The sequence below is a fragment of the Alternaria hordeiaustralica genome (genome assembly GCF_023758085.1).
Source record: "Alternaria hordeiaustralica strain BMP 2776 chromosome Unknown scaffold_9, whole genome shotgun sequence".
NCBI classification, from domain to species: domain Eukaryota; kingdom Fungi; phylum Ascomycota; class Dothideomycetes; order Pleosporales; family Pleosporaceae; genus Alternaria; species Alternaria hordeiaustralica.
In genome coordinates this window covers 544913-570253 of record NW_026056781.1, presented here as the reverse complement: position 1 = coordinate 570253, position 25341 = coordinate 544913, and the positions used below count along the sequence as shown (strand labels likewise).

Genomic DNA, 25341 nt, shown 5'->3' with positions numbered 1-25341 from the left:
ACTCCGTCAAATGAGGTTTTCCGTCTATACGCATCCGAGCCGTAGGTAGCCTGCAAATGCCACAAATTCTTAATCGACCGACGCTGTCCAACTCCCCGAAAGCCAATCTTGCCCACGCCAGCCTATCCGAAGAAACCGTCCCATATCAAATTGCACCGCAAGATCCGCGCTCCAGATGATCGATACCTATTTTACGAGAGTCTTTATGCCGGTGACTTGTTTGCGGGGTTGGAAACGTTGCGGCGATCGTCGTTCATAGAAAGAGACCCGAAGCCACTCGAAAGGAAAGCGAAGGGATCGTTGCGACCATCACCGCCGTTGACGGCACCCTGGCTGGGGTAGGGGTCGGCAGAAGAGAATGCGGCTTCAGCTGAGCGACTGTCGAAGGGAGTGGAGTGCATGCCACCATTGGGCACGTACTGCGCACCCATAGGAGGGTAAGGGCTAGCGGCGCCCATACCGGATGGCAGAGCGTAAGAGCTAGGAGGACCGCCGTACTGTTGAGCTGGGAAGCCACCGCCGCCGTAGCCAGCTGGACCGTAAGGACCGCCGCCGGGGGTGCCACCCATGGAGGGAGGGCCCATACCGAAGCCGGAAGGAGTGTCCATAGGCGAAGGGAATGCAGAGTCAGCCACAACAGCAGCACCGGCACGGCTCGCTCCGCAGCGGAGACAGGCGGTGTTCTTTGCAAAGTTATGGTAGCCGCAGCCGTTCTCTCCGCACTTCCAGTCTCCAGCCCTAAAGGGCACAGCGCCGGTGCCACCGCGCATATGTCCGCCACCCATTCCGTGGCCGTGGCCATGACCCATGTGGTGTTGAGGGGGGCCCATCATGCCAGGGTGACCACCGTATCCGTAACCGCCGTAAGCCATGGGATCACCACCTGGTGGGCCCTGCTGCATGGCGGGGAAAGAGCATCGGAAGCAGGCGGTACGACGCTGGAAGTTGGAGAAGCCACACGAGGGGCAGTTCCAGTCACCGGGACGAGGACGGTTCTTACTAGGAGGGAAGGGAACGATGATGTCGCCAGCGCGGTCAATGACACGGCTTGAGGACGGCGAGACCTCGATGGCCTTCTCGTTTAGAGCGCGTCCGTTCATGCAGAGCGATTCTGCAGCCTATTCAATGTTAGCATATTAAAGCGCGAAAATTGCTGACGCAGTACATACCTCTTCGTGGGATGAGAAGATCGCAAAGCCAGTTCCGGTAGGCTTGTGCTGGTCAGGAGTGCGGAGGGTCCAGAACGCGATTGGACGTCCGCCAAATTGGGTAAACCAGCTCTCTAATTCCGACTGCGTAGTGTCGTGCGGAAGGCCGCTCATGTGCAAAACCTTGCTTCGCTCCGACAAGAAAGCGCGAACGTCGGCGCGGGCGTCCATGGGCTTGGTAAGAACGTCGGGGTGATCCTGGGGTGGTTGCGACTTGCGAATAAGACCGCGAAGCACGCGAGCAAGCGTGACAGCCTCTTCCATGGCCCGGCGGGGCGAAGCGGGCGCGAGGGCTTGCAAGTGAAAGGGCAGGTTGTGCTTGATGGGGGCCGACGACTGGACAGGCTCCACCTCAAGCGCCGCACAGATGTTTGTCAAGGCGCTGGAGCCAAACGGAAGCGACTCTGGGTGGTGTGCCTGCCACCTCTGGTATTCTGTGCGGAGGTCGAAGGTGCGAGAGTGTTGGAGGTAAGGAGGAAGAACGACGGCCTTGTCGCGGGCTTCGCGAGGGAGCTGGACGCGGAGGTCCCAGGAATCTAGGGTCACAAAGGCGAATTCGAGGTTCTTGGGACCGATGTGTTCGTTATAGAAATTGGAGAAGCGGTCGACGGCGTCGCGGAAGGAGCCGGCGTTGCGGACCTGGTCCCATGTGAGGGTCGTCAAGCTGGCTGTGCAGGGTTCGACGTCAGCGGAAATTGCACAAATTGTGGACCGTAGAGGTGAAGAGCAAACTTACTGCATAGGGCCGTGATTGGCGTGTTGACCGGCTTGACGAGGACCGACTCACGATGGAGCTGTTGTTGAGTTAGCGATTGAGGTCGGCATTGGATCTGGTAGACATACCTCCTCGCACGACTTTGCATCGAGCAGGATCCAACCGAGCTCAATGACCTCTGCAGAGTCTTTGGTAACATACACGCCGTGCTCGTCGCAGGTGGTAGCTACATGGATTACAACGTAGCGGTCCAGGTTGGCCGCCTGGGGGCTGGGGGTGGGTTGAGAAGCCATATCTATGTTGCTGAAAGGGTCAAGATTAGCCTGGTATCCTTGGGTATCTCAGAGCAAGCTGGCAATTGAGGTTCTTGAGGTTCGGCGGGCGACGTCTGTTGGGGAAGGAGGTACGACGGTCGGCGGAAGGAGAAGGCGCGACGGGCGAGTACGTCAGCGGGGAGCCCAAGGTGAATGGTGAAGAGGAGTGGGGAACAGCTGGCAAGCTGTGAGGGCGTGAAGGGGAAAACGGAGCCTCGAGGTGACGGAGGATACGGTGAGATGAAACCAAATGCTACGAGATGGGGACGGACGACCTGAGGCTCCGTGCAATGATCCCGGGCAGATTTCTTGACGTGGATAGCAGAGCTAAGGCACAACTTCCAGATCTTGGCGGGAGCTCGACGTTAGTCCGCCTAGTGCCGGGCATGTCAGAGCGATGTGGGATATAGTGTGACGGTGCTGCAATTGCAATCTGTTCACGGGTTTTATGCTGGCTGAGACTTCAATTGACGTTTCTCTTACCCTTACTTGCCCCGTAGTTGTCCTGCAACGTCACGAAGCAAGGCTAATTTCGACGACGTCGCTCCAAATTTCCAGACGCAGGACGGCGTGCAGCAGGCCATGCCACGAGTACGGCGGACAGCAGCTCCCGCAGCCGCTCGGCAGAGCTGTCTGTACCCATCTGAAACACTCTCCGCCCTCTGATCCAATGTTCCACGCGTCTGCTGGAGGCGCTCGCGTGTGCTGCGCCTCGACCGTGCCACGTTGTGCCCCCATGGTGATATTGATCGATACCGCGTGTGCTCGTCCTGAACAGCTGCATTCGAGTTGTGCTTTTGCTGCTCGCCGTGCCGCTTTGGGCCACCGAGACTACTGCGTAATCAGGGTCCAACTGGCCAGCTGGCCCATCGTGACCGCGCGACATGCCCTCGTCTTATACAACGGGGCGGCGGCTGGCAGAGAGTCAGGCGCCTCTAAGTCCGCCTCTAACGCCGCGCGCATCCCACCCTCGACGACATCGCCGCGAGGTAGTCGGTCTTGTAGTAGTGCACGCCAAAGCTGTACCTAAAACATAAGTCCAGGACATGCAGAATATCGCCGTGGCCCCCTCCGCCCATCCCGCTTGGGCTCACCATCCGGGAACCCCTGGCGATCTTCCCATTCCCGCGGAGCCCTGGAGCTGGGGCCAGGCTCACGTGACGCGTAGGTTGTCGCCCGCTGCTCGTACCGCCGAACAATGAAATGGGGGCAGGAGGATGATGATCTTCGAGCCTTGCTGACACGTACAACAAGCACTAGCCCTGTCAGCGCGCCGTTGGATTCTTTGTGCGGGAAGTTCCTAACTGCTTGGGCCTGCCCCTTAAACGCGCTGCTCCCTCTGCTCTGTCCATAGACGCTCGAGCACCTTCACTGACTGACTGTTCTCCGCAATCCGCCTGCAATTTGCAGTTTATGCTCTCCAGTTTCGTCCCGGGCCCGCTCCCACGTACCGGGGACCTTGCACCTGCATTGCGGCTTTGGCAATTACCTGGGTCTGGCTGAGGCTTGTTACCAATCCAAGCATGTCTTCTCGGCAACGGGGATTCACATCTTCCCCGCAGCTTGCCAACGGACGCGAGTTAGTATTCACCTATCCACTTTTGAAACAACGGACTGCGCTGCACCACCTCAAAAGCAAATGTCCGACGCCTACATGGAATCCGTCCCCTAATATCTTTCCAGTTCATCGCGAGGCATCATGGGCTTCTTCAAGCGCTTCCGCCGCCAAAAAGCCTCCAAGAAGAGCGAGTCGCGTCCGCGCAACGACCTCTACGCCCCCGCAGTATATGACTACCACGGCCCCGACCAGACCCAACGCCTGCCCGATAAGGTCCTCCGCCGCATCTTCGAAGAAGTCTGTCCGCATTCGGCCGACGAATCCCTCGACGGCAGCGAGGATAGCGGCAATGACGGCTGCATGAGTTGTGACATGCGCGATCTGGCCCATTGTGCCCTGACCAAGCGACAATGGTACGGTGTTGCTGCCGGTCTCCTGTAAGTCCCACATGCTCAGTGCACCACGCTGCCCCCTAACGCGGCCCAGATACAACAGCATTCGCATTGACGCCGTCCACTATTGCGAGCTCGAGGAGGTCTACGCCGACCAGCGCCGGCGCAAGTCGCGGAACGGCGAGGACATCGACGCACCCACGCTCCGGCTGCAGCAGCTGGGCCAGAGTGTGCGTGGAAATCAATACCTGGGCCAGCGCGTGCGCTTCATCAAGCTCCCTTACATGACGCGCGAGGCGTGCAAGGCTGACCTCGCGCGAACCGTATCGGGCTGCCCGAACATCGAGTTCATCGACCTTCCCGACGGCTTCTACAATGGCGATCAGTCGTGTCAATTGCTGCGTCAGGAGCTGCAGGCGCGTTGCCCACACATCCGGAAGATGAAGTACAACGAGGGCGGAGAGCAGTCGCTAGAGACGCTCCTCCAGGGCTACTGGCAGGAGCTGATCTCGGTTGAGCTCAACAAGATCCAGATAGAGCCCAGCATTCTGAGGCAGGTCTTCGGCGTGCTACCTCACCTAAAGGAGCTCACCATCACTGGCGTCTCGTGGCTCAACGACTCGACCTTCCACGACGCCCCGGGGATCCCCAACTTCCCTGCGCTAGAAACCCTGAAACTCACCAAGGTACACGGTGTCACCGCAAACGGACTCGCACAGTACCTCTACAACCCAATGTGCAGCGGCAGGCTGCGGACCCTCATATTGAAGGATTGCGGTGGCATTCCCGTACCCTCCCTCCACATCATTCTGCAGGCTGCAGTCACCCTACGGACGCTGGAATACAATGCCACAGTCTCTGCATCTCTTCCTCTGGACCCGATACCACCCATGACGTCGTACACGCTACACAAGCTCCATTTCGAGGTCATCTCCAGCTCCGCCCATCAAGCCTACCCGCCAAGTGCATCGTGCTACCAGTACCTAGCCAACTCGCTCATTGCGAACTGCATGCCGGCGCTGCGACAGCTCTACGTGCGCGATCCCGAATTCCCAGAGGTCTTGACGCTCGCGCCACCGATCCGACCGTTCAGCGAGGCACCGCCGCCAATGTTCAACCAGCCTCTCGAAGTCTACTCCAAGGGTCTGGATGAGCTAGATTGGATCTTCACATCCATTATGCCGCCTGAGGCACAGGGGCGCCGAGCATCAGTATCAGTCGGTCGGCCATTGAGCAGCTACTCAGCACACAAGGGCCTCGGGCCCCAATGGGGCGGAGATGCTCGTAAAAGTATTGTGGTACCAAATGGATTTGGAGGTTTCTTGGCCGTGCCTGCAGACAACGATGGAAGGCCACGGAGTGCAGGACACATGGCGCCTAGTGGAGGCTTCGGACACGGCTACTCCAACTCGCTTGGTGGCAGGGAGCCTAGTCCACGCGCCAGCTGGATGAGCCATGCAGGTCGCGAGAAGCGGGCCTCGAGGGCGGACCTCTGGCGATGAGTCGGGCGACTGCAACCTGCATTGCTCTTGTTCCCTTGCTTGCATTCTTCTTTCACTTCACACTTCTGGATACCCGTCCATTCTTCTTTTCCTTCATAGGCGATCTTTGTAAGATACCAACTGGAGTTCATTTTTGATCTTATAGGGGTACGGTGCGATTTTTGGACGAATCATTGACGTTGGAATATTCGGATGGCACGAACGAAGATACCTTTAACGTGGGACACGGGGTACGTTTGGCTATCTGTAGATAAGAGATAGCTGCAAAAGCCTCGAAAAGCGGCGAGATCTGGGATCTCGTCGCCATCTACGTATCAACGCAGGCGCTTGCTATCAATGCTGTGATGCTGTGATGCTGTGATGCTGTGATGCTGTAACTTGACATGGTGTTCTGATATTACGGGATCATCTGGCCAGCCCTACATGTGACCACAACTCATTACAAGGAAAAGAAATCGAACCTTCACTTGCAGCACCTACTGGAAGTCAATACCCCAGAAGTCTACGTTACGTGAAGAGTTCGCTTACTTTCAGTTTGGAACCAGGTCTGACTGCAGCGTTCAGATTTTCGCTTGCACGTGGTGATCAAGTATCAAGATGAGTCTATAGGCCAGGGGGTCTCATCAGAAAGATGAAGGGTGATCAAGCAGAATCAGGACTGCGCCCCACATTCTCCATACTCACATCCCTTCCAACTCTCCTCCTCCATGACCGCATTAATCGGACATTCTCCACTCTGAATTGCACTCCTCACGCTCTCCTTGACCAGACTCCTCATCCCTCTATCTGTCTCCTCAACCCACAACTGCCTGTGCCTAGCCCCACACCCCAAATTCCACGTCCCCCTCATACTCCCCCTCTCGTCTCTCTCTTCCGTGTTCTTCCCATCCTCTGTGTCTGCCCTAAATATCTCTGAATGCCCAAGGCTGTGATGGAACAATTCCGGAGCTACACTCCAACACTTCCAATCTCGGTCCCTACACGCGCTCAACAGGGCAACATCGTATGCCGAACTGCCACCTTCCGGTTCCTTGGAGTAGGTAGAGAGGATCATGGCGGCAGACCGGCGGTTCACGACGTAGGCAAACGTGCAGAACGGCCAAAAGCTTCTGTGTAGCAACCGAGCTTTTGATGGTATAGATAGAGAGGAGAGAAAAAGAGCGGTGTCTGAGTGAAGGAGGGGAGTGGGAGGCACAGTGGGGTCGCGGTACAGAAGGGAAGGCTGGGAGAGGTAGGCCGTGGAGATCAAGTCGTCGCAGTGGCCGGGGTAGAGGAGGTCCCAGCTGTTGGTGGAAGCCCAGTATGCTGATAATGAGTCTTCAGTGACACCCTTGTCGAGCAAAGAGCGTACCGCGGATGATAGGAGAGGGATCTGAGAGTGGCGGATGAAGATGTCGAAATCAGTGTCGTCTTCGATGATGAGAACTGTCTCGTGGCTTGAGGCGAGGAACCTGTCATGTTATCAATACATTGTTCTGTATCATTGACCTCTTCAAACCGACGTACCATCTCAAAACCTCCAAATGTCCCAACCAGGCTTTCGCACTTCCAGTGCTTAGACTGCTACCTTCCTTCGTCTTCAGCTTTTCGACATCACCCACACCCCACTCCTTTTGTCGAGGAATCACAATCTCGATATCTGTTAGGTTGGCAGCCCATAGTAGGCCGGGTCGGCGTGGTGAGCTGGAGTGTGATACTGCAAGGATAGCACCAAAGCCGAGGGTCGAATTGGCTGGTGGGAGGGAAGGTGGAGGTTGCTGAAAGTGCAATGTGCTGGATATGTACGCGTACGGGTTATAAAAGAACAGGTAAGTCAGAGTAAGAATTGATAAACCCGCCAACAGAAGCTGGGTTCTCCGAGCCATGCTTGGTAGGCAGAGGAGATGTGGGAGTGGGAGAAGAGTGTATGTTAGTGGCATCTACCTAGGTGATTGGGGCATGTCCACATAGTGAAATGCAGCACTGTGCAAACGCAGTAGAGACTCTTGTTGCTGGAGAAGTAGGTTCTGTCACCCAATCAACATCATTCTCTTCACTGTTTTGTTTACTTCTCTCGAATGTATCTGGACCTTTAGTTTGGAGGTTCTTCCAATTTTTCACTCTCACTTGGCTCAGTCCGTCGTGCTATATTCCAAGGTTGCTGCAAGATTACAATACAATAGACACTAGCGTTCCAAGTCCAGCGTGGTGTGAAGTAGGTTCCACTCATTTTCAGATGCTCACCACCGAGATTATGGGCAATGTAAAGCCGAGAGACTACACAAACAGGGCTGCTGTGGCTGATGCATGGCAAAGTGTAATAATAATGCGCGGCAGGGCGGTACTTGCGGCGGGTGTGCGGCTAGATTGGCCGAAACAGCTAGGCGGGCATGGCCAAACACGCAGCTGCCCCGGCTCAGCTATTGTTAGCGCCACAACGGGCGCCCTTGCTGCATCAAGTAAGAGTCCAGCCAACCTTGTCCCCCTGAGAGGACCACCTCCATTGCGACGGTGCAAGACTGGGTCGCTTGCTTGACGTAGTGATTGGACTTAGGTACTGGAATCTCATGAATTAAACAGCCGAGTATCCGTGTGCACCTGCCGCTCCCTGTTGCTTCTTCCCACACTCCCTGCGCCGCTCCCCCTCACTTGCTTGGTGTATGCCCTCCAGCCTCTGTCTCCTATGTCCCTTACCTGTCGTCGCACAGGCACGCAAAGTCGTGTCGCACAGCAACCAAGCACAACATGGCCACCGAAACAATTCCCTCGTCGACGGCGGCAGCCCCCAAGATGTCGCGCTATAGGAGTGTGAGGCGCGCGCAAGAACAGCAACACCACAATTCGCCAGGCGCGCCCGCAGTGCCTCCCATGCCCGCCGTGTCCGAAATGCAGCCCCAAAGCGATGCGCCCATCAGCAGGAGCATGAGCCGCTACCACCGCAGACCGACTACCTCGCACGCGACCAGCCCAAACCCCCCACCGCTCCGTTCGAACACCATTCCAAATGCCCCTCCTCCCCTTCCTGCGCAAGTACCGCCCTCCACGCCCTCTACATCCCGGAACCGCGCTGTGAGTTCGCCGTATCAATCGTCGCATTCCGCAAACACCGGCCAGCGTCGGCCCAGGACCGCCAGAACTCGCACGACAGAGGCCTCACCACCCGTCTCCAATGCGCCGCGCCAGCAGTCGCTCAGAGGCGATGACAGCGCGAGAGAGGTTTTGCAGCGGGAGAAGGAGAGACAGCGACAGCTCAAAGAAAAATATGAGGCAGAGGCGCGCGCACAGAAGCAGGCTAAGCAGGCCGAGCTGGATAGAATCGAGAGGATGCGACACGAAGAGGAAGAAGCTGCGCGCTTAGATGCCCAACGAGAGATGGAAGAAGCCGAGGCCCTACGTCGGCAGAGGGAAGAACAAAAGGCCGAACAAGAACGTGGCAGACGATTGCAGAAGGCCGAGAACCAGAAAGTCCTCCAACAAAGGGAAGAGGGCGTCCGCAAGGCGAAGCTCGAAGAGAAGGAGCGGCAGGCAACCCTCGCAAAGCTTGAGCAGAAGGGCCGAAAAGCTCCCTCTTCGTCGCCTCCAGTATCGCCACCACGGCAGCAGGAGACAGGTTTCGGAATGTTCAAGAGGAGAAAGGATGAGGCATTGGGTCTAGATGCCCCTGTGCAACAACCCGCTGCGCCGCAACTAAGTCTCAATCTCGGAGAGGAGGAAACTATCAGACCCGGCGGAGGTGGCGTTGTTCTAGGCATCGATGCGCCTACATCCGCCGTGAATGCTGGTGATAGAGTATGTACATCATTCATCAAACACGAACATGCGACTAACAGCCGTAATAGCGCGTTAAAGTCGTGTGCAACGAGAAGCGCATCCTGCTCCCTGTGACTCCAACCACGACTCCTCTCGATCTTATCAAGTCTGCTGCCACGGTGCTCACAGACCCCATTGACGTTCGCACAGCTGTCATTTCCGAGCTCTTCACCAAAGTTAGCATCACACGCCCCCTTCGCAACTACGAGTACGTGAGAGATGTGATGAACTCCTGGGATTACGACAATCAAAACGAACTTACCATCATTGACTCTGATGTCGATGGTATCGACCAGGACAGTCTACTCTCGTACAAAGTCCCAGACACCAGACCAGAGGGCGCTTCGTGCTTTATCCAATACTCATCGAGACCTGGCAAATGGAGTAAACGACTTCTCATCCTTCGTCCAGACGGACAACTAGTCATGGCCAAGAACGAAAAGACCAAGGAAAAGGACCAGGAAAACATCTGCACTCTTACAGACTACGACATCTACTCGGTGACTCAGTCCAAGCTGGCACGGGTGAAACCCCCAAAGAAGATTTGCTACGCTGTCAAGAGTATGCAAAAGTCCAACATCTTTGCGGACGAATCGCAGTATGTTCACTTCTTCTGTACCAACGACCGAAACATCGCGAACACGTTCTATACAGCGTTACAGACTTGGCGGAGCTGGTATCTCAAACACCAAAAGGGCGAGGGTTTGAAGAAGAAGACTCATGCGACACGCAATGTGTCTGGGGCTGCTGAAGCCGCACAGACGTCGTCGCATTCAAGAGGAGAATCAGTTGGGTCGCATTACCAGCTCGGTGCTTTCTCGTCCTTGCTCGATATGGACAGTTTCAACAAGACTCTGGACCAGATTGAAGTCCACAAACCGGGAGAGTTCCCAGACGACAAACCTCTTTCCAAGCTCGATAGCAGGGCAATGCACTCTCGGATGAAGTCGATACGGGTAAAGCAACCACCTCCAACCGCCTTCAGCAAGAGTGGTCTGGTCGCAGAAAGCACTTCACCGCCGAGTGCCCGCAGTCGAAGTGTTGATCAGCAAGGCGACGAGGCGTTTGCATCGAGCGGCCTTCTGGGACGTAGCTACACGCAACGTCAAGCCGCTCTACAAGCTCGTGAGCCGTCAGGCCCGTTCACAGAAGGACCATCTCTGTTGAACAACATGGGCCGTGTAGCCCAAGTATCGTCCAACGATTCTGGTCTGAAACGCAATACCTCAGTCCGCAGCAATCATCACCGGCGAGCATCCAGCGATCTCCAACGTAGTGCTTCGAAGCGTGTACCTGGCATGCCCGAGCCTTTGGTTGATCTAACACCTCAGTACCGCCCGCCACCGCAGCATCTCAACAAGGGCAAAGGTTACAACCCAGGAGCTGGCGCTGGACCGTTGGTCGAAAGTGCTACGTCGATCGAGGAGGCTATCAAGGTTCCCTCATCAACAGACTGGCGCGCCGGTCGTCCAGGTACATCGCGAGCCGCTGGTGGCCACGAACGTACGCGCTCGCTCAAGGGTCGCGGCGAGCCATTAGCCGCGTATACTCAAAATAACCATCTCGGTGCTCCAGAGGATGACAGTAAGGCTTTTACCGGAGGCGGTTTGCTATCTCAAGCCGGCTACTCGCAGGGGAAGGACATGGTGGGTAGGGGCGTTATGGATGGTAGTAAAGCCAAGGGCCCCATGGTCAACCTCTCGTCGAACAACGAATTCGCACAAGGCAGTTTGCTGAGTGCGCTGCCAAACGCTGCTCCGGTCATCGATCGGAGTGGTAAGTAGGGTCGTTTGCTCGGCGGGTACCTTTTGCTTGGAGTTCTTTGGGGTTCGTCGTTTTCGTTTGTTGGCTTTGCGCGTTTAGCTCGATATCCATTGCTTTGGCTGCACTTTCATATGTCGCATGTTACGGCCTGGGTGGTATCTGGTATAATAGATTTATAGAGGCCGTGAGAGAGGAGTAGTCCAATGCTTATTCTGGACTCTATGACACAAAAGCAAATGCGAAATATTTCTAGAAGAAGCTTCTTTTGCTCTCCAGCTATCTCGTAGGGTCGTTCGCTGTTCAAGGCTGCTGACAGGTTGTATTCGAGACTCTCACTAGCCGAGTGCCATTGTCTAGACCTTGGTGTATCAGGCACTGACTGCATACGAGTCATGCGCCTGCCTAGCAACCCCAACACGATACTGGTAACGGCGATACAGTGCTGCTAGACAATATCGTCCGAGATGCAATACGACACGGCTCGCAAGGAAAACCTTTTCTTCCGATGAACTCTCCGCAGCGCATCGCACACCTGTCACACGGCGCGGCAGTGGCTGTCGTGGGCCCTTCACGTGCTCCTCTCCGCCTCCACCCACGACCCACTAATGGCGCTGTGGAGAGGGTTGGCGTGCTGTCGACTTCTCCCACCGTTCGCGGGAACCCCGCAATTGTCGGCCTTACTGCACTCCGTATGACGGAATACTGCAGCAAGCGGACCTGGTGCAGCGCCTCGGCAGTCGAACGCAGCGCGCAGCTCTTGCATCCAGCTGACCCTTTTGATGTTCTTGATGCGTCTGAAAGCGGACGGGCATAGACAAGCAGACAGGAATAAGCGAGCAGCTCAACGGGCGGCGGGATCGGTCGATGCTCCGCTTCTCATTTCCAAAGGAAACTGTTGAGTTGTTGACTCGCGGCCTTGGCCTCGCCCGTTGCGCTTCAGCCTCAGAATTGGGCGCTGCCCGTGGGGTCGACTCTGGCTTCAAGTGCAGCGCAGCGAGTGTGAACAGTGTCGGAGAGACGTGGTGCAGCTGAGACGGGGCGCGTCAAGGCGGCCAGGCTAAATGGCAGTTTAAACGTGAATGGGCAGTAGAAGCCGAGCGTCTACGTCACGGCAGAGTACGCCGGCGGTCCTACGACGATTGATCCGATACCCAAAGAGGAATCCCAACCTCCACCGGGTAGCCAACGCTCGTGCGCCAAACAATAGCGGCCCAGCATTTCTGTCCCCAGGGCGCCTGCAAAACATCTTTCCTCGACTATTAGACAGAGTTTGCTTGCTGCTGCTCTGCTACCACACGTCCAATTGCTCCTGCAGCTCCACCACACCGTGTCCGCCGCCAGCACTTCGTACTCAACCGGGAGTAATCGAACCGCTTGTCTAGCGCGGCCACCTGCAGTAGCTCAACCAAGCACCGAGCTCAAGCTCTCACACTCCCTCGACTTTCCAAGCTTTCTCTCCCCTAGAAAGAGCTCCGATCTTGCCATTGCGCCTTCCCACTATCTCCTCACAACACCCACCCACAATGGCTGAGACCGGCGCGAGAGACGTGCAGAACCACGTCCTGTTCGAGGTTGCGACCGAAGTCGCAAACAGAGGTAGCTTTCGTCCCAACTTGATGCCCTTCTGCAATGCTAACCAGTCTCAGTCGGCGGTATCTACTCAGTCCTCAAGTCCAAGGCCCAGGTCACCACCGCTGAGTATGGCGCCGCATACACCCTCTTGGGCCCGTGGAACAGAGCTTCGGTAGGCGCAACCCACGCCATCTTGAAACCAGAAATTGACGAGATAACAGGCGGCGGTCGAAGTAGAGCCCATCGAGCCCAAAGACCCGGCGTTGATTGCGACCATGAAGTCTATGGACGACCGTGGCATCAAGATGCTGTACGGACGTTGGTTGATCGACGGTGCCCCACGTGTGCTCCTCTTCGACACTGGCACCGGCTACAGGTGGCTTGACGAGTGGAAGGGCGACCTCTGGTCTTCCACCGGCATTCCTTCACCGCCTGGCGATTCCGAGACCAACGAGGCCATTGTTTTTGGTTACCTCATTGCGTGGTTCCTAGGCGAGGTGAGTTGAGAACATGTGCAGTCGCTGCGAGCCGCGCTAACTACTCTCCAGTACGTCTACCACGAGAAGAAGCGAGCCGTCATTGTTCAGTTCCACGAGTGGCTGGCGGGTGTCGCAGTCCCGCTCTGCAAGAAGCGCCGCATCGATGTTACCACCATCTTCACTACCCACGCTACGCTTCTCGGTCGCTATCTCTGCGCCGGCTCGGTCGATTTCTACAACAACCTCCAGTATTTCGACGTGGACGCTGAGGCAGGAAAGCGTGGTATTTATCACCGCTACTGCATCGAGCGCGCCGCCACACACGCAGCTGATGTCTTCACCACGGTTTCCCACATCACCGCATACGAGAGCGAGCATCTTCTGAAGCGAAAGCCGGACGGTGTCTTGCCTAACGGTCTGAACGTCAAGAAGTTTTCGGCTACTCACGAGTTCCAAAACTTGCATCAGCAAGCCAAGGTCAAGATCAATGACTTCGTGCGCGGACATTTCTACGGCCACAACGACTTCGACCCTGAGAACACCCTCTACTTCTTCACCGCCGGTCGCTATGAGTACCGCAATAAGGGTGTGGACATGTTCATTGAGTCGTTAGCCCGGCTGAACCATAAGATGAAGAACGAGAACTCGAACATGACAGTCGTCGCTTTCATCATTCTCCCCGCGCAGACGACGTCGCTCTCGGTCGACTCACTAAAGGGACAAGCCGTCATCAAGGCGCTTCACGACAGTGTAAACAACATCGCCGAGAATGTGGCTAAGAAGTTGTTCGAGCGTTCGTTGACCTGGACGGAGGGCTCTGAGCTTCCCGAGGATAAGGACTTGATTACGCCCGCTGATAAGATCTTGCTCCGTCGACGGTTGTTTGCCATGAAGCGTCACAACCTTCCGCCCATTGTTACTCACAACATGGTCAACGATGCCGAAGACCCGGTCTTGAACCAGCTCCGTCGCTGCCAGCTCTTCAACCACCCATCGGATCGCGTCAAGGTTGTGTTCCATCCCGAATTCTTGAACTCGGCGAACCCTGTCTTGCCATTAGACTATGATGATTTCGTTCGTGGAACTCACCTCGGTGTCTTCTCATCCTACTACGAACCCTGGGGTTACACTCCGGCTGAGTGCACCGTGATGGGTGTTCCCAGCATCACAACCAACCTGTCCGGCTTCGGTTGTTACATGGAGGAACTGATTGAAAATGCCCAGGACTATGGTATCTATATCGTAGACCGAAGGATGAAGGGCGTGGACGACTCAGTCAACCAGCTTGTCGACTACATGTTCGAATTCACCAAGAAGAGCAAGCGCCAGCGTATCAACCAGCGTAACCGGACCGAGAGACTCAGCGACTTGCTCGACTGGAAGCGCATGGGCTTGGAGTACGTCAAGGCCCGACAATTGGCTCTTCGACGTGCATACCCTGCGGCATACGAAGACGACGATGAGCCAGATTTCTTCAGCTCCCAAGACGTCAAGATCTCACGGCCGTTGTCCGAGCCCGGGTCTCCCCGCGATCGTTCGGGCATGATGACGCCCGGTGACTTTGCTTCGCTGCAGGAGGGCCGCGAGGGACTGAGCACCGAGGACTACATAGCGTGGAAGCTCCCGTAAGTGATTATCAGGATGTAACGCGCGATGACAACGCTAACAACTGCACAGTGAAGAAGAAGAGGCTGACGACTTTACCTTCCCGCTAACGTTGAAGACGAAGAGTAAGCCTAATTCAGGCGCCACTACTCCTACTCTCTCTGCTGCACCGAACGGTACTGACTAGCCAACTCTTTTCTGTAGGGTGACGAAGAAACCGAACGAGGAAGAGAAGCAAAGACTTCCAAAATTGCAATGATCTATTCCTTTATGCTTGGCTTGATTTCATACGCATTTACTGCATTGGCGACGATGAATGGACGTACGAGACGGAATAGTGGAGGATATGGATGTCTTGCCTCGGAGCAGGATCAAGTGTATTTTAGGATGTGAATATCAGGGTCCGTTGGTCTGCTCCACATCTTTGCGCGGTCCGAATATGACTATTGTTGATACCGAAAATCCGAACCAAGCATGCATACGCGTCTTCTTCTTAGGAAACGAGCTCGGCATGCGAGATAAAAGCAAAGCTGACGTGATAAAATCAGCTAGCGGTCAGGTATACAGTTTGGACGTGCCACGACAAGCGTCCAAAGTGCCGAAGTTTCCGTGAGTCGATGCACCCAAATGACTGGCTAGAACGCCAAACTGTGGCGCAGCAATCGCAGAAGAAATGAGGACGACCAAAGTCCGTGAGTCCGGCGAAACGTGAGCTAGCCTTGTCATCCCTAGTAATCAGGCGCACCTTATCAAAGCCAAAGCAAGCATCTTGTCCTGAAACAAAAGTGCATGCTCGCCGGTGCCGCGGTATCCTTGGCTATGGTCGGCGCTGTTGCCATTTCTTGTTGTGATGGGGTGGTGAGATATCAGCTCGGCCGGCGGACGAACCCCGTATCGCGATATGCGCTGGCGAACGTAGTCTTTCATGCAAAGTCGATGTCCACACCCACCATATATATTGAGATGTGGAGGGGCATCGTTCATCAAATCCTCATTTGGGACTGCTCACGCGACGCGGGAGGAAGGATAGCGGGGCGGAGCGGAAGCATCGCAGTGGAGAATAAGCACACGTCCAACGTGCATGCAGATCAAAAAGCACGTTGCACATGTGAACTCTGGTTGCAGCGTAGTGCCATGGCTATGGTGTGGCAGGAAGGCCTTCTCGATTGGATTCCCATGTGCACTACAGGGGTCTGTTAAAACTCCGGTTGCGAATAGCAGGGCTGGGCATTCCGTGGCCTCGATGCCCCTTTAGCGTCATCGCCGCACCTGGCAGCGCGACAAGCCGGCAATCTTTCACAGCGCACCACTCGACTACCGTCCCGCAACGCGACCCATAGTTCACAGCGCCCACTCGAACTAACACTTCGCCCTCTTCTTTCCTCAAATATGCACCACTACGACGGAGCTTTTCTGCGACGCGCTACCGGCTCGGTCCGTTGACGTTCTCTCTGCTTGGGGCGCGCTCGATTAGACTCGAACTTTCAGCTCTTCCTTCCCACTGCCTCTGCTGATCTCACCTCTTTCAACCTGACAAGTCCCGCCCACTGGGTGCCATTCACTCTTTCCCATCGCCTTGGAAGCCCACTGGTGGCAACATGTTCGGCCCATGGCTTGTCATGTTCGCATGGCTGAAGCAGCGCCTCCCGTCCAGTCTTAAGGCCCTCAAACCACACGCCAACTTTATCACCCTTCACTGTATGCGCACTATCACAGGGGAGGGACTGAACTGTGGCTGATAGGTTTACAGATTCGTATATCATTGGGTGGGCGCTCATCGGATCCGTCATCATATACGGCAGTGGTCGCATACCCTATGTCGATGCGCTCTTCTTTGCAAGCGGCGCAGCAACACAGAGTGGCTTGAACACGTATGTTAGTCCCTGAGATATGAGGGCAGTGAACTGACTGCCAGCGCAGAATTGACATAAACACCCTGGATCTATATCAACAGGTATGTGATGCGTTTGAAATCTACAAGTCTTTTGCTAACAATGAACAGATAGTCATCTACTTTATCGCCAGCTTATGTACGCCCATCTTCATCCACAGCTCCGTCGTAGTCGTTCGCCTCTATTGGTTCGAAAAGCGTTTCCAGAACATCGTGCTCGAGAGAGGGAACCGGAGCGGTCGGACTCGCACACTTTCTAGGAGGAAGAGTGAGATGAATGCAGCAACAGAACGTAATGTTGGACAAGAAGAACAAGCGGTCGGCGCTCGTGAGATTCGGGTCATGCGTGGATCCAGTGGCCACGCACACGGTGGAACAATCGCGAACGAGTACGCCTTCAGTGACGGACTGGACTGGACTGGCAATGGCATACGCCCGAGAAGATCTAGTTCCAGCGAGGACGAAATGCCACCGTTCCGGCCGACGACTCCCGTTCAAACTGCTCCATCTGGCATTGTATGGGCCGACAATCTCAGCACACCTAAGGAAAAGAAGCCCAAGGAGTCGCTTGAAGAATCCCCTGGCGGCCGCCTTCCACAGTCGAACAAAGAGAAGAGCATCGCTTTCGTAGAAGCGCAGCGAAACCCGACAGCAAGGAACAAGCTTCGTATACCAGGTCCACGCGACTTCGACCAGGGGCTCATCCCAGAGGCTGTTAAAGGAGAAGAAGAATTGGACAGAGTTGCGAGTAGACTATCGCATGAGTCTCATCCCAAGCGAGAGCGTTCAAATTCTGTTCCCCATGCTCTGAACGGAGACGATCGCCCCTTCAGGAATCACATCACCATCGACGTACCGGACCGGCAGCAACGCCCTACCGGGCATTCTGTCTATGACAGAACCAGGACCAATGAGGGCGATGCAAACGTACCTGCATCGAGCATGCATCTACGTAATAGGTCACGATCAAGAACATTTACCAGCTTCCTTACCAGGACCAAGACCGAAGAGGAGGACCCGATGCCCTACCTCAGCTGGACACCCACCCTCGGACGCAACTCAAATTTCGTTGATTTGACTGAAGAACAAAGAGAAGAGCTCGGTGGTATCGAATATCGTGCTCTGAAGCTGCTCGCCATGATCCTCATCATATTCTACCTCGGGTGGCACACCATCGGCATTATATGTTTGGCGCCATGGATCAACAACGACGCTCACTATAGTGGTGTCGTGAGAGATTTTGGCGTTGACCCAACTTGGTGGAGCTTTTTTACTTCAGCCTCCCTGTTCAACGATCTGGGATTCACTCTCACTCCAGACTCGATGGTCTCTTTCCAGCTAGCTGTGTGGCCCCTTGTGCTGGGTACCTTCCTGATCATCATCGGAAATACCGGGTTTCCTTGTATGCTTCGGTTCACCATCTGGATGTACTCCCTGATGGTACCCAAGAGCAGCGCCATCTGGGAAGAGCTTCGTTTCCTGTTGGATCACCCGCGTCGGTGCTTTACTCTACTATTCCCAAGCAAGGCAAACTGGTGGCTGTTCTGGATCCTTGTCGTCCTGAATGGTGTCGATCTCATCTTCTTCATCATTCTCGATCTCAACGACCCGACCGTGACCTCGCTATCCGGTGGTCACCGCTTCCTCGCTGGTCTCTTCCAAGCAGCCTCAACGCGTACTGCAGGTTTCGCCGTTGTCAACATCGCCGATCTGCACCCTGCGGTCCAAGTCAGCTACCTGATCATGATGTACATTTCGATCTTCCCCATCGCCATGTCTATCCGCCAGTCGAATGTCTACGAGGAGAAGTCACTGGGTGTCTGGGCCGCAGACGATGAAGACGACACTCAATCTAGCTACCTCTCGCATCATCTGCGTCGCCAACTCTCATTCGACTTGTGGTTCGTCTTCTTGGGTTTCTTCCTCATCGCCATCATCGAAGGCGTGCGGCTCGAGAATACGAACGAATACGCGTTCAGCCTGTTCTCCGTCCTTTTCGAGATTGTCTCTGCGTACGGTACGGTCGGACTGAGTCAGGGATTCCCCGGATTCAACACGTCCTTCTCCGGCCAGTTCAAGACATTGAGCAAACTCATCATCATCGCCATGCAGATCCGTGGAAGACATCGTGGTCTTCCATATGCTCTCGATCGTGCCATCTTGCTTCCATCGGAAACTCTACACCAGAAAGAGAATGAAGATGCGACGAGACGTGCACGACGTGGTAGCAACGCTATGGATCTCGGTGTCAGCATGAGTATGGATGGCATCACGAGGACAGGCACGGGACTCAGTCGCAAAAGTACGGCGAGTGGCGAGAGAGTGCCACAGAGTAAACCTAAGCAACTCAAGCGCATCATCAGCGGCGCTTTCAGTGCGGGTCCAACGGGCCAATTCAGGGAAAAGAGGACATGATGCGTATCCTTATAGTAACGACTTTGTGGATGTTCAAGGCGCTTTGAGGTTTCGGTATAGCATGGCGTACAGCGGTGTTCGTGGATATATTTGTTATTTGTTGTTTGATGGGTGGGCTTTAGATCTGATAGCGTTCATGTGTGGGTTGCAATATCCGTCGATGCGGTGATTTTGTTGTAGCTGGTATATATGTTCAACATATAGTACGGACAATGCAGGCTTCTATGTTCACTTTGCGGGTTTGTTTTGATGCTGAATTTGACCATGTAATTTAGACTTGAGTCAACTATCATTGCTGCATGTCTCGGTTCTCTGAAGAGGTGAAGCTACGAAGTCGGTATACATGTGGCATTGTGCTCGTGTAGTGGACCATCTGCGAATTGCTGTACTATGACGTAGCCATTGTACGTATAAATCTCAGCACGCGAGTGCACGGGCAAATACTCTAAGGGATCTGGCTTGCGGCGCGACAGTTGCGCGAGCGATGGAATGTTGCGAGTCGGTGATGTAATGCAACGCTAAGTACCAGCCACCATTCAATTCTACCTATCGGCGATCGATCTCTATCTCAGACCCAAAGCCTCCCTTCTCCCCTGACTCCCCAAATCCAGATACGGTGCTTCACCCAAGCTGCAGACACGATCACCCGCTCTGGCCTCTTCGTAATCGTACGTTGCGCAATGCCACGTGCTTCGATTGTCCCAGATAGCCAGATCATTCGGCCGCCACTTGAACCGTACCTGCGCATCGTGGTTCTGCGTCACAAGGTTGAACAAGTACGGTAAGATGAGATCGGATTCGTCCTTCGTGACGCCATTGATGCGTTTCGTGAATCCTTTATTCACGTATACTGATTTCCAGCCGGTTACGGCTGCACGATAAGTTAGCGACGGCAGCGCAAGAGAAACGTCAAACTTACGGTTCGTGCGAATGACCGGATGTGTGGCTGTGAGAGCATCGCCATGGTTCAATGGATTGCCTCTCACATCCTTCCGGAGCGGATTTCCTAGCCTCGCTGCCTCGTCCAGGAAGAACTTCGCATCATGCGTTGCAGTCAGGCCCTCCAAAAACGAACGCATAGCAGGAGAAAGACGATCGTAGATTTCGTAACCAGAAGCCCAGAGCGTATCACCGCCTGTCGCGGGTAAGGTATGGATTTTCAACATCGCATAGTCCGATGGCACCGGCTCAAAGGTTATGTCGCTATGCCAGCCCGCAGATGCGAATCGAGATACGTCCGAGAGCTGGTGAGTGAGACCGCCACCTTTCTTTTGCTTTTCGCTACTTATAACTGAGATCTGGTCGCCGAGCTCAGATCCCTCTTCGGTAAGAGGATGTACGTGTAAACTTGAGGAAGAAGGCTAATGCGTTGTCAGTGTATTGCTAGGTTAGAATCGGCTTCGCTGCCAATCGGACATACACAGCCTGACAACTCGGTGATCCGCAACATCAGGTCTTTCATCTGAGTTGGCGTAACATCCTGATCTCGCAGAAAGACAACGCCACGTTGTGAGACTGGGACTATAAGTCAGCCATAAGTCCATCAAGCTGTAAACAGAGAGTCGTACCCGTTATTGCCAGATCTTTGATCATAGCATCGCCCCATCGAAGCAGGTCAGTCACTTGAAGACCTTCGAACTCTCTTCCAATGACTGGGGTCAAGTCTTGGTGTGTGAAGCTGTCCAAGGATCCGGAATAGACTAAGGGCTCCAACAGTCTCGATCGGGCGCTGGGGTGACCACCAATGGTATTTGCATCTCCGTCTTCATGAACGTCTTCCATACGACTGCGCTTGACTGAAGGCATCTTGAAGGTAATATGGTGCGCGGTTAGTGCAACTTCCGGCTCAAATTCAGTGTTGCAAAACGCTTGGATAGCCTCCAAACCAACAGCTCCGAATGTCTGGAAGTCCAGGACATATAATCATTCCCGGAACCAGGGTGACACCACCGCATGCGTGGTAAAGCACGTCATCGGATTAGTTGTACGCTCTGGGTCTAGGCGTGCCGGGCCTAGCCTACATGACCGCGTGAACGCCAAGGCGGATATCGACAGCAAGACCAATAGGAGATGCATCAACATGCACAACATTGTGCTTTCCCCTCGTTCTTCGGGGCAATTACTACCTCGGTAGGATGGCGACGATGGCGACGGGATGAGCTTGAATTGCGACATACCATGTCCAAAGTGATAAATAGGAGACAAGAGAGCATAGCAGGGAACATGCAGTGTCCAGTCTATCACATCTCAACAATAACCTTCCTTCGTGGCAATCGTGCTGTAGCCGACAATCGCAGCCCTTGACGATGGGCAACGACATAGAAGCATCCCCGCACACCACACGGATCAGTGAAGATGCCAATTCGCTCAAATCATCGGCCCACGTGGGTAGAGAGGAACTTGCGGATATCGTCCCACCCCACGAGACGTACGAAGGCCGGCATCGCTTCGACCCCCAGGCGAGCTGGACGATTGAGGAAGAACGGCGTGTGGTGCGGAAGACAGACCTCCGGCTACTCACATGGCTCTGTCTCATGATGTTCGGGCTGCAGGAAAGTTCATACATTGTGCTAGTCGATCAGAAATACTGACTATCACAGCTCGATCGTGGAAATATATCGAATGCACTCGCAGACAATCTTCTGGAGGACCTCGGGTTGACTTCTGATGACTATAACAATGGAACAACGATACAGTTGGTATGCTTTCTAGCAGCTGAATTCCCAGTGCAGTTGTGAGTATCACCGATTTTCTTGTTGAAGTCTTTCTCTAACTGTGTTCTTATACAGTCTCACCAAACGCTATGGCTTCAAGTATATCCTCCCGACCATGATGCTTGCTTGGGGAACTGCATCTTGGGGCCAGGCGTGGATGCACGACCGAACTTCGTTTTACCTGGGCCGTGCAGCCATCGGACTTTGCGAAGGTGGTTTCATCCCCGGTGTAATCTTGTTCGCAACCTACTTTTACAAGTCCAAGGAGCTTTCTCTACGCCTGGCAGCCTTCTGGTCGACACTCAACATCGCACGTGTCATCTCGGCCTTACTTGCGGCGGGGATTCTGGAGATGCGCGGTGTTGGTGGAAAGCCAGGTTGGTTCTGGCTATTCCTCCTCGAAGGCCTTTTGACGGTCGTCATCGCCATTCTCTCGTACTTGTATTTGCCCACCGCGCCGACATCCACCAAGAATGTGCTTTGGCGTCAAGGTTGGTACACTGAGCGGGAAGAAGTCATCATGGTCAACCGTATACTCCGAGACGACCCAGCCAAAGGCCTCACTGCTCTCAAAGAGCCAGCAACGTTCAAAGACATCCGCGCGGCCTGGTCAGATTCCTCCATGTGGGGTTTATACTTCATCGGCCTTGTCGCTTACATCCCTGCCTCGCCGGTGCAAGGATACCTCACTCTCACGCTTAAACGCCTCGGCTTCAGCACCTTCAACAGCAACATGTTGACAATTCCGTCTGCGGCCCTCCAGGTTGTTACTATGCTAGCATTGGCATACTCAAGCGACTACTTCAACGAACGTACTTTCCACTGTATATTCGGCGAGTTCTGGATTATGCCGCTTCTCATCGCGTTGTTGACGCTACCCGATGGTGGCCGTGAATGGGGCCGCTTTTCCTTAATCACGCTGATCTCCGGGTACCCATATTTCCATCCACTGGTCTCTTCCTGGATATCCGAGAACACTTTCGACGTTAAGAAACGTGCGATTACGGCCGCAACGTACAATGTCATTGTGCAGATTGGGTCTCTGATCAGTTCACAGATCTACCGCAAGTACGATGGCCCGTACTACAAGCAGGGAAACTCCGTTCTTGTGGCTATATGCGCGCTGAGTGTCATTACTTTCCTCATGCAACGGCAGACTTTGGTCCGCCTCAACAAAAGGAAACAGATACAGTGGGAACAGATGACTTCGGAAGAGAAGGCTCTGTACCAAGCAGACATCATCTCCCGAGAGAAAGATGGCAACAAGCGGTTAGACTTCAGGTTCACACTCTGATCTCGTTGGGAAACGATAGCCGGTGGAATCCACAGAGAGTTAATGTCAACATGCATAGCAGCATCACATGGTCTCTTCAATTGATCTGACTACCAACCAATGCCCTCTCGCCTTTCAGTTGCACCGAACTATCTGCGACCCGTCGTTGAGATTAACCCGAGGTCGCATCCCAAGTCCGAATCCCAAAGCTCTGATACCCATTATGTACCATTTTCAAAGAGACACTATCGGAGATCATGTCAGTTGTATTTCCAATACATTTTGAAGTGTAAATTTCATGTCTTTTCTACACAACGTTGCGGATGATCGCGCGTCGACTCCGTGTATGGTGAGTAAACGTCTCTGCGTCGGCTGCAGAGAGCCGCCTTGTTCGACGAAGACGTCTCTAGTCTGGTCCACTCTCCCTACCGCGCCCCACAATTGCCCGAAACCATTGCATGTCGTGATTGCGGGGATCAATGACGACCTCGGGTCTCTCCACGATGTTGCGAGTCATTGCGAAACCATGGATACCAAGACCGCGGCAGCACAGCGCCCAACTCGCTGCAACTGCCCAACTGAGGTTTTCCGTCCGATGCAGCAGGCTAAATCGCCGGCATCGCTCTTTATGGAGGACTCGCCGCTTTGAGCGTAGTTGGCAGAATTGTCGAAGGCTTTGGTAGAACTTGTGACTGGAAATGGTGGTTGTACTCGAGGCATCACTTTGTTCCAGCACCCAAAAGAAATCAACTTATCGTTCAGTCACCGAATCGCTCATACGAACGCAAGATGGCTTGGGAAGAACCTCGCAAAACGGGCATGCAGTACCGCCGCCTAGGTAACTCGGGCTTGCATGTATCTGCGCTGGGCCTAGGAGGATGGCTCACGTATGTTCACTCATCTTCCTTTCTGAAAACACTTGGGCATAGACTTATCAGATTATAGTTTTGGAGGCCACGTCGAAAATGGTATATTGTGTTTATATGCTCATCAGCCAATCAAATAACGTCATTATCAGAACTTACATTCTCCATCATGAACACGGCCTACGATAATGGGATCACATTCTTCGACACGGCTGAGTCTTATGCCGCAGGCCAGTCCGAGATCATCATGGGCCAGGCCATCAAGAAATTTGCGTGGAACCGCAACGACATTGTGATATCCACAAAACTCAACTGGGGCGGCGCAAATGGCGAAGTGCTTGTCAACAACCACGGTCTCTCGCGCAAACACATCATCGAGGGTCTTCGCGCATCTCTCAAACGCATGGATCTGGAGTATGTCGATATAGTGTATGCGCATCGTCCGGATCGCCTTACACCCATGGAAGAAACGGTTCGCGCATTCAACCATGTCATCGAGCAGAAGGGCTGGGCTTTGTACTGGGGCACGTCAGAATGGTCTGCAGACGAAATTGCCGAGGCTTGCGGGATAGCGAAGCAGTTAGGTCTCATCGCACCAATAGTGGAGCAGCCGCAGTACAATCTGCTCGAGAGGAAGAAGGTGGAGAGTGAGTTCCAGCGCCTGTATACGCGTTTCGGGATCGGGTTGACTACATTTTCGCCGCTGAAGTTTGGGCTGCTTAGCGGAAAGTACAATGATAGTCCGGATGCGCCGCCAGCAGGATCGAGGTTTGCTGAAGGAAAAGATGGGTTTGTAAGTGGAATGCGCGACCGCTATGGAAATGATGAGTGGAGTGGTATGATCGGCGCAGCAAGGAAATTGAAGGTAAATCAAGTCCCCATGCCTCCTTGATGGCATCTAGCTAACTGTGAGCAGCCAATCGCGGATAAGCTGGGTGTCAGCCAGTCGCAGTTGTCGCTTGCGTGGTGCTTGAAGAACCCGCATGTATCTGCGGTGATCACTGGCGCATCAAGGCCAGAGCAGGTGGTGGACAACTGTGCAGCCTTGAAGATTATAAACAAGCTTACGCCAGATGTGATGGCTGAAATCGACGCTGTGGTGGGAAGCGTTCAGCTAGATCCTGCTCGACAAGATTAAAAACACTCGTTAGCTTTTGAATCAAAACCGACCTCCTTCACCAGTGATGTGAAAGTGGAAATCTTGGCTGATAATGTCCGTATTCTCATCTGAACGCCTGAAATGCTACGATGGCCGCACGCTATGCAATGACAATTATGGGTCTT

At 54.3% G+C, this 25341-nt stretch overlaps 9 protein-coding genes across 9 annotated transcripts; 6 read left to right on the top strand and 3 right to left on the bottom strand.

Moving 5' to 3' along the window:
• Positions 1-203: 203 nt before the first annotated feature.
• On the bottom strand, positions 204-2216 carry J4E84_005433 (uncharacterized protein; the record flags this gene model as incomplete). Its single annotated transcript, XM_049388030.1, has 4 exons — positions 204-1118; positions 1170-1876; positions 1945-2002; positions 2052-2216. 4 exons carry the CDS (start codon positions 2214-2216, stop codon positions 204-206), a joined length of 1845 nt encoding a protein of 614 aa, XP_049244270.1.
• A 1720-nt stretch (positions 2217-3936) lies between these two features.
• On the top strand, positions 3937-5689 carry J4E84_005432 (uncharacterized protein; the record flags this gene model as incomplete). The annotated part of the gene is made up of 2 exons (XM_049388029.1): positions 3937-4232; positions 4282-5689. The coding sequence occupies 2 exons, from the start codon at positions 3937-3939 to the stop codon at positions 5687-5689; spliced, it is 1704 nt and encodes a 567-aa protein (XP_049244269.1).
• Positions 5690-6405: 716 nt separating this feature from the next.
• On the bottom strand, positions 6406-7554 carry J4E84_005431 (uncharacterized protein; the record flags this gene model as incomplete). The annotated part of the gene is made up of 3 exons (XM_049388028.1): positions 6406-6469; positions 6901-7140; positions 7196-7554. The coding sequence occupies 3 exons, from the start codon at positions 7552-7554 to the stop codon at positions 6406-6408; spliced, it is 663 nt and encodes a 220-aa protein (XP_049244268.1).
• An 859-nt stretch (positions 7555-8413) lies between these two features.
• J4E84_005430 (uncharacterized protein) lies at positions 8414-11262 on the top strand (the record flags this gene model as incomplete). Its single annotated transcript, XM_049388027.1, has 2 exons — positions 8414-9457; positions 9508-11262. 2 exons carry the CDS (start codon positions 8414-8416, stop codon positions 11260-11262), a joined length of 2799 nt encoding a protein of 932 aa, XP_049244267.1.
• Positions 11263-12765: 1503 nt separating this feature from the next.
• Positions 12766-15085, top strand: GSY1 (glycogen synthase; the record flags this gene model as incomplete). Its single annotated transcript, XM_049388026.1, has 5 exons — positions 12766-12838; positions 12889-12986; positions 13036-13311; positions 13363-14918; positions 14971-15085. The coding sequence occupies 5 exons, from the start codon at positions 12766-12768 to the stop codon at positions 15083-15085; spliced, it is 2118 nt and encodes a 705-aa protein (XP_049244266.1).
• Positions 15086-16496: 1411 nt separating this feature from the next.
• Positions 16497-19204, top strand: J4E84_005428 (uncharacterized protein; the record flags this gene model as incomplete). Its single annotated transcript, XM_049388025.1, has 4 exons — positions 16497-16596; positions 16649-16769; positions 16819-16852; positions 16901-19204. The coding sequence occupies 4 exons, from the start codon at positions 16497-16499 to the stop codon at positions 19202-19204; spliced, it is 2559 nt and encodes an 852-aa protein (XP_049244265.1).
• Positions 19205-19767: 563 nt separating this feature from the next.
• On the bottom strand, positions 19768-21010 carry J4E84_005427 (uncharacterized protein; the record flags this gene model as incomplete). Its single annotated transcript, XM_049388024.1, has 4 exons — positions 19768-20075; positions 20124-20565; positions 20625-20719; positions 20773-21010. 4 exons carry the CDS (start codon positions 21008-21010, stop codon positions 19768-19770), a joined length of 1083 nt encoding a protein of 360 aa, XP_049244264.1.
• Positions 21011-21510: 500 nt separating this feature from the next.
• Positions 21511-23212, top strand: J4E84_005426 (uncharacterized protein; the record flags this gene model as incomplete). Its single annotated transcript, XM_049388023.1, has 3 exons — positions 21511-21696; positions 21805-21938; positions 21994-23212. 3 exons carry the CDS (start codon positions 21511-21513, stop codon positions 23210-23212), a joined length of 1539 nt encoding a protein of 512 aa, XP_049244263.1.
• Positions 23213-23980: 768 nt separating this feature from the next.
• J4E84_005425 (uncharacterized protein) lies at positions 23981-25195 on the top strand (the record flags this gene model as incomplete). Its single annotated transcript, XM_049388022.1, has 4 exons — positions 23981-24078; positions 24137-24159; positions 24210-24922; positions 24974-25195. 4 exons carry the CDS (start codon positions 23981-23983, stop codon positions 25193-25195), a joined length of 1056 nt encoding a protein of 351 aa, XP_049244262.1.
• Between the last annotated feature and the right edge of the window lie 146 nt (positions 25196-25341).